This window comes from Mastomys coucha, chromosome X (assembly GCF_008632895.1).
Source record: "Mastomys coucha isolate ucsf_1 chromosome X, UCSF_Mcou_1, whole genome shotgun sequence".
Taxonomy (NCBI): domain Eukaryota; kingdom Metazoa; phylum Chordata; class Mammalia; order Rodentia; family Muridae; genus Mastomys; species Mastomys coucha.
Genome location: NC_045030.1, coordinates 11,889,685 through 11,896,491, shown reverse-complemented (window position 1 = coordinate 11,896,491; position 6,807 = coordinate 11,889,685). Strand labels below are relative to the sequence as shown.

Here is a 6,807-nt window from a genome sequence, read left to right as displayed (position 1 = left end):
TCTCTCTCTCTCTCTCTCTCTCTCTCTCTCTCTCTCTCTCTCTCCCTCATTGCATTAGTTATTTTTCTAATTCTGTGATTTGACACCATGACCAAGGCAATTTACATAAGAAAATACTTAATTGGGCTTAGTGTAGCCACCAGGGGCCATGGGTTACTGGGTTCCTGAGAGGAAAGCTGGGGCTAAATAGGGGGATAAAGAGAGAAGAATGAGGCTGAGACAAGGTTTCTGATCAAGGCCCAATGTTTACTTAGGAGTCTGAGTTTATAAAGAGGGGATCCCATCCCCCACTATGCCAAGATCTTGTTGCCTCATCAGCATCTTGTTGCTCTGTCAGGAGCTTGTCAGGAAAGCAGGCTCAGCAGCTCAGCAGGTAGTGGCTTCTTTCAGGAAGCTGCAGATGTGGCAGGACAATAGACTTCACCTAGGTGAGAAGACACCACCCTACATGAGCTAACTGGCTGTGGCAAAGACAAGGTTTGATTCAGTCCACTCGAGGCTGGGGTGAGGGCACAGTTCCTCCCTTTTTATTTATTAAAAATTAACTGGACTGGGGCATAAGATTTAATTATGCTCTATGGTCCTGCCTGGGAATTATGGTGGCTGGCTGCCTCGTCTGTCTTAGGACTGAATCTAATGGACTTCCTCTTACCTGTCTTGGAGGTCACATGCAACTTGTTTGTGTTTATCTGCACAAACACAGCCTTTTAGTGTTTATTATGAACAAACACAACCTCTTGGTACATGTCTCTGTCTTAGGTTGACGAGAGCCCATTAGGTTGAATGGCAAGTCTTTGACTGCTGGCTTTCATAGCACACTGTTTGCCCATTCAGACCAAAGCCACAATATGCACTCAATGCATTTATTCATAATGATGAATAACTCCTTCTTTTGGTTAATTTTTCTAAGTCAGTTTCCAGAGCCTCTATGTTCTCTGTCCCACAAGGTCTAAAAGCTTGAAGCAAGGCAGCTTGTTAATCTGGGACATAGGCAAGCAAAGGTGGCTCAAGAACATATACCCAATACAGCTTTCCTGTCACCATTGTCAGGGCACTCAGCAAGCTCACCAGTCAACAAGATCCTTTGTCCCAGCATCAGCATGTTACACTGGCAGCTAGCATACTCCTACAGTATCCTGCGGAAAAAATACAACAACAGCAAACTCCAGTCTCCCCATCTCCTATACTGGGAAGGTACTTCCTGGGTTTATTCTTCTTTATGGCCATCTGGTGAACAAATATGTCTTCCTTGGTGTTATTCCTGTTGATGAACTGATGGTTCCTTACATTGAACCATTTTACTGTTCCCAAAAGCTTCATTGTGATAACCTTCTTGTCCCTGCTGGTGGGCACCACCAATGTCAGGCCTCCCAGGCCACCACTAACCATGTTGCTGGCTGTGGAGCCCAGCTTGGTGTCAGCTGGGCTAAGGACAGCAGATGGGGTGGCCAGAGGCTGCTGAGTCTCGGCCTTGCTGCTCAAAGTTGTGGGTGATGGTGAATGGGGCCAATGGTGACAGCTGTGGCTCCTCCCAGGTGTGACAGTGACTAGGCCAGTGGCGGCAGTAGGCATCTTTTCATATCATATCGTATCATATCATATCATATCATATCATTTCTTTTTTCTTTTCTTTTTTTTCTTTCCTTCCTTTCTTCTTCCTTCCTTTCTTTCTATTTTTTAAGACAGTTTCTCTGCGTAGCCTTTGCTGTCCTGGAATTTGCTCTGTAGACCAGGCTGGCCTCCAACTCAGGGATCCACCTCCCTCTGCCTCCCAAGTTCTACCATGTCCAGCTCCAGAAGCAATTTTTTCAAACCAAAATACCAGTAGCAGGTGTAGGATACCTCCCTATGAGTTTTTAGCCAGCTAGCTAGTCCCTAGAGCATCCCCAAACAATAGAGGCTTCACCATTCTTCTTGATGTCCACTAGAACTAGACCATAACACTCAATTGCTGAAGATACCACACATTCTGGATACAGAACACAGAGAAAGCAAGTTGGAACTGAGATAGATTCCTCCTTGTTAGTTAATATTCATAGCACTGGAAGATGCAGTGTAGGCTATTGTTATCAACAAGCATATGTGTCTGTGGACCCTGTATGTTAAAATGTTATACTGCCTATCAAGATATGCCCAGCAGTACAACATTGGCATAGACGCTCTGGGACTAACCAACCACTCCCTGAGTAGCTCTGAGGCCCATTTTGTAAGAGGAAACACATGTCTGGCATTGCAGACTTAGCCAAAAGTCTATGACTAGAGTGGTCAGGGCCCTATGGTATAATCTACTACTGATACTTTGCTAAGTAAAAGTGTAGTTAAACTGCATTGTAAATATTTATGTTTATACCTACAGATTAGTGCAGCTCAGTTCTGGTCAAGCCTCTTTTAGAGTAGGTGATGGACAAAGCAGGGACCTATAACTGGTCAAAGTGCTAAGAATAAGTGACTGATGAGTACTTAGATAAAACATGGACACTTTCCCTTTAAAATGCAGGGAACACTGAGGAAGAAGGAGTGGAGGGAATTGTGAGAAATAATGGAGAAGAGTGCAATGGAGCACTGTCTTCTGGATATGCCACAACCATGTAATCATGAACACACAGTGGCTGTGATTGACCACATGAACTGGGGAAAGAAAGAAAGGACACAAGGGTAGAAGGAAGACTTGTTGGAAAGAAGGTGTCAACAGAAGTAGAAAATGGATGATAGAGTTCAGTGGAAAGGGACAAATGTAATCACAATGCATTATATGCAAGTATGATATTGATAATTTTTTAATCAATCAAATTTTTGAAATCATCTCTTTTACTCTCAAAAAAGCATCCTGGTTTAGAGATGCCTGATCCCTTTAATAAATATCCCTCACTTGCATGTAAGATAAAGAACTTCTCCCAGATCATGCAGTTGTTAAGTGTGTTAGTTTAAATATGCTTGCCCCAAGGAGTGGCACTATTAGGAGGTGTGGCCTTGTTGTAGCAAGTATGGCCATGTTGGAAGAAGAGTGTCACTTTGGGGGTGGGCTTTGAGAACCTTCTCTTAGTTGCCTGAAAGCTAGTTGCCGTCTATCTTTTAATAAAAATGTAGAACTCATGCACCATGCCTGCCTAGATGTTGCCATGCTCCTGCTTTGATCATAATGGACTGAAACTCTGAACCTGTAAGCCAGTTCCAATTAAATGTTGTCCCTATAAGAGTTGGTTTGGTCATGGTGACTACAAACAGCAATGGAAACCCTAACTAAGACATTAAGTGACAGATCTGGAATTCAATCCTCAGCACTTTGACTATAAAAGATATGCTTGTAACTATTTCATCATCCTGCTTTCTAGATATCCAAGCTTGATGTGAGTATTGTCTACCAACCCAAGCAGGAATCTCTCCTCAGGTCAGCAGAGTACAAGGTTGAACAACAGGAAACAGGCAGTCAGCTTGTGTTAGAAGACTCTAGTAGAGGCAGGAGAAAGGATAAAGCCACCCATGCAACTCCACATACAGGTAGCTCATTACTCCTTTCCTGGGAATCCTCCCCATCAACCAAAATGGAACAAAATCTCAACCCCTCTGCTTCTCAGAGAACATTCCATCAGGGTTCAACTTAGAGCCTCTGCAAAGCACCAAGAATATAAACAAGCAGAAAGGCTGACTAAAGAAAAGATGTCATCAGAAGTGAGGGGACCTCTCTTACTTAGAAACTTGGGTCTTTGAAAAACTGAACTTGAGGTGCAAGGAATTCTTTCCATATTGTTTACCCCATCCCAAAAAGTCATCTATATAACTGAATGCAGCTTTAATGTCTACTCAACTGTCCTGGGTATGCTATCCACTCTAACATGATCTTAAGACAAACTCCAAATTTGACAGTACTCCTGGGCTCATTTTCTCCTCTGCCCATATTCTTTGCATTTCAGTTGACTTAGAACCAGTGACTTAATTTCAGGGAATCTGAGTTGATCAGCCTAGGTAGCAGAGGCAAGTTCCTAAGGGGAAAGAGAACTATCATAAGCCTACCCTAACTTATGGATTCCAAAGCAAAATTAAAATGATGTAGGGACCATATACTTATAACTTTTTCTCCCTCCTCTAGTACATGTAACAGTGAGCTAAGAAGATGAACTCTGACTATAAAGTCACCTGTCTGAGAGTAACATGGTTGTTACTGAATTTCTAATTGTTTAAAGTCATCCATGTGGTTACTTCAAAACCATCACCATACTAGCAGGTAGTTATAGATGGAAGTTGATACATCAAAACACTTCCTGATGTGTTGACACTTCAGAGAAAAGAAATATCCCAAAATGACTTTATTAAAAGAACAAACTTAGCCAGGTGGTGGTGGCACATGCCTTTAATCCCAGCACTCAAGAGGAAGAAGCAGGTTGATCTCTTTGAGTTCAAGGCCAGCCTAGTCTACAGAGAAAATTCAAGGACAACCAGAAATGTTACACAAAGAAACTCTGTCTCAGCCCCCCACCCCACCCCAAAAAAGAAGAAAACTAGACTAGGCATAAAACTGTCAGCTGTTTTCTTAATAAAACAAAATAAGAGTTTCCTGCTTTGAATAAAGGAAGGTTTTACTATGCATACCAATTGAAACAATTATTAAACAGTTATTGTCTTCATGAGAGCCCAACTGTGATTAACCTCAGCTCTGTTTTACAAGCATACTTAACAGTAAAATCATATCAGAGGTGTTCAAGTGTATAATTGGAAGTAGGTTTATTAGAATTAAAATTTTCTCTTCTCCTGGGAGCTAAGAGAGCTTGAGAACAGCTAAGTTCATGTAGAGTAAAATGTCATTTGTTTTTTGTTGTTGTTGTTGTTGCTGGTTTTGGTGGTGGGTTTGGTTTGGTTTGGTTTGGTTTGGTTTTGGTTTGGTTTTGTTGGGACAGGGTTTCTCTGTGTAGCCCTGGCTGTCCTGGAACTCACTCTGAGACCAGGCTGGCCTTGAACTCAGAAATCTGCCTGCCTCTGCCTCCCAAGTGCTGGATTAAAGGTGTGTGCCACCAGAAGAGCGCATTAGATCACATTACAGAAGGTTGTTAGCCACCATGTGGTAGCTAGGAATTGAACTGAGGACCTCTGGAAGAGTAGTCAGTGCTATTAAACACTGAGCCCCTCTTTTCCTCTTCTTAAAAGAGTACTAATACCATTATTGGAATACCCTCTTGGCTTAATCCAATCCTAATTACTACCTGAAGATCCCACTTCCAAATATCATTAACATATGACTTTGGAAATTGAAGTTCCAATCATGAGATTTTGATGGACAATGTCAAAACAGAGCACCATCCCTAAATCAGAATTTAGCATGGCAGCTTATAGGCCTGAACTCTGGAATGCAGTAATTGTGGGTTTGTTGTTGTTATGGTGGTGGTGGTGGTAGTTCTTTTTCTCTGAATTTTCTTTAAGTTCCCAGTCCCTCTGGTTCATAGCATCTGTTGCGTTCCTTATACCTCTATCATATACCCTCTTTCTCAGGTGGATCTCTAAATCTAAATCTTCAGGGGAATATTGACAATGAGCTAACTTTACCAACTTCACCATTAAGAAGGGCCTTTACACTGGACACTCTGTATCCAGCAAAGACAGCCTTATCTTACATCTGTAAGGAGGCAGCCATGGGAAAAGAGCTTGCTCTGGAAGCACACAGACAGCAGTATGGCTGGGACTGTTAATTCTCTTTTGAAGCTATCCTTGCTGTGTAAGGAGAAAAAGTAAGCTTCAAACTTTCAAAAATGCAGAGCTGGCCCCCTTATCCTCAGTGCCCCATTCCTCCATAGCCTGCTATGTCTTCTCCTGCCCCAACCTCCAAGAGGGTACCATTCCCTGTGCCCCACCCAGGAGTTTCCACCCTCTTGCTCAGCACCCTCCTCAACCACCCATGGGTTTCTCCTCTACTACTCACCTGGGCTCCCATTCCAGTGTCTGTGTCACTTACAAAAATTCAGCAACACTTCTGTATCCTGCATCTCTTTTATGTGTTTCCAGGGCCTGCCCAGTCCCTTCCTGCGCTGCCCTTCACAAAGACTCTTGGACCGTGTGGTTCGACGCTATGCTGAAGTAGTCGATGCTGGCAGCATCTTCATGGACCATTTCACTGACCGTGACAAGCTGCGTCTCCTCTATACCCTGGCTGTCAATGCACACCCCATCATACTGCAGGTACTCAGTGACCCCCTACAAGCTTCCCTTCCCAGGTGTGTTACAATCCCTGGATTGATTTTCTCCCCTTCTTGCTTGGGCCACAAATCTGTGCCAGTACATTTGCAACATCACGTAAATGTTTGGCAGCCTTAGCAGCTATAGAGGAAAGAGGTATGGGCATGCAGGACTGAGGATGTGGGTAGCAAGGAACAGCAGCCAACTTTACAAGCTGAGGCAGCCAAGAAGGGCTTTGTGGAAGAAGGCATAGTTAATCTCTGCCACTAAGATAAGTAAGATTTTAGCAAACTCAGAGGCTGGTGAAACAGCCACCCACAGATACCCCCTGAAACTATGTTTGGAAAGGAGAAAAAACTGGAAGTGACATAATTGAAAAGCGGTCAAATAAATGAGGATGTATTGGGGCCTGGGGACATGCTTAGTCAAAAAGACAGAGACATGTTAAGAGACATCCATAGAACTTGTGGAACTAAATCCCTCTGACACCTAAGTCACATAGTGGACAGAAAGGATGCCAGAGGTTGAAGGGGAAGAAAAGAAGCTGGAAAAAGAGTAAAGGGTAGAGGAATGGGTGGGAGAGGAGAAAGAAGGAGACAGAGTAGGAGGAAGAAGGGAGGGAGAGAGAGAGGGAATGAGGGAGGG

At 43.3% G+C, this 6,807-nt stretch overlaps 1 protein-coding gene across 1 annotated transcript in view; it reads left to right on the top strand.

The window, feature by feature from the left end:
• Positions 1–6,807, top strand: part of Dipk2b (divergent protein kinase domain 2B) — a 63,866-nt gene that overhangs the window by 48,657 nt on the left and 8,402 nt on the right. Inside the window, exon 3 of the mRNA XM_031344045.1 lies at positions 5,992–6,165. Coding sequence (XP_031199905.1) covers positions 5,992–6,165 — 174 coding nt within the window. The remainder of the gene's footprint in view (positions 1–5,991; positions 6,166–6,807) is intronic.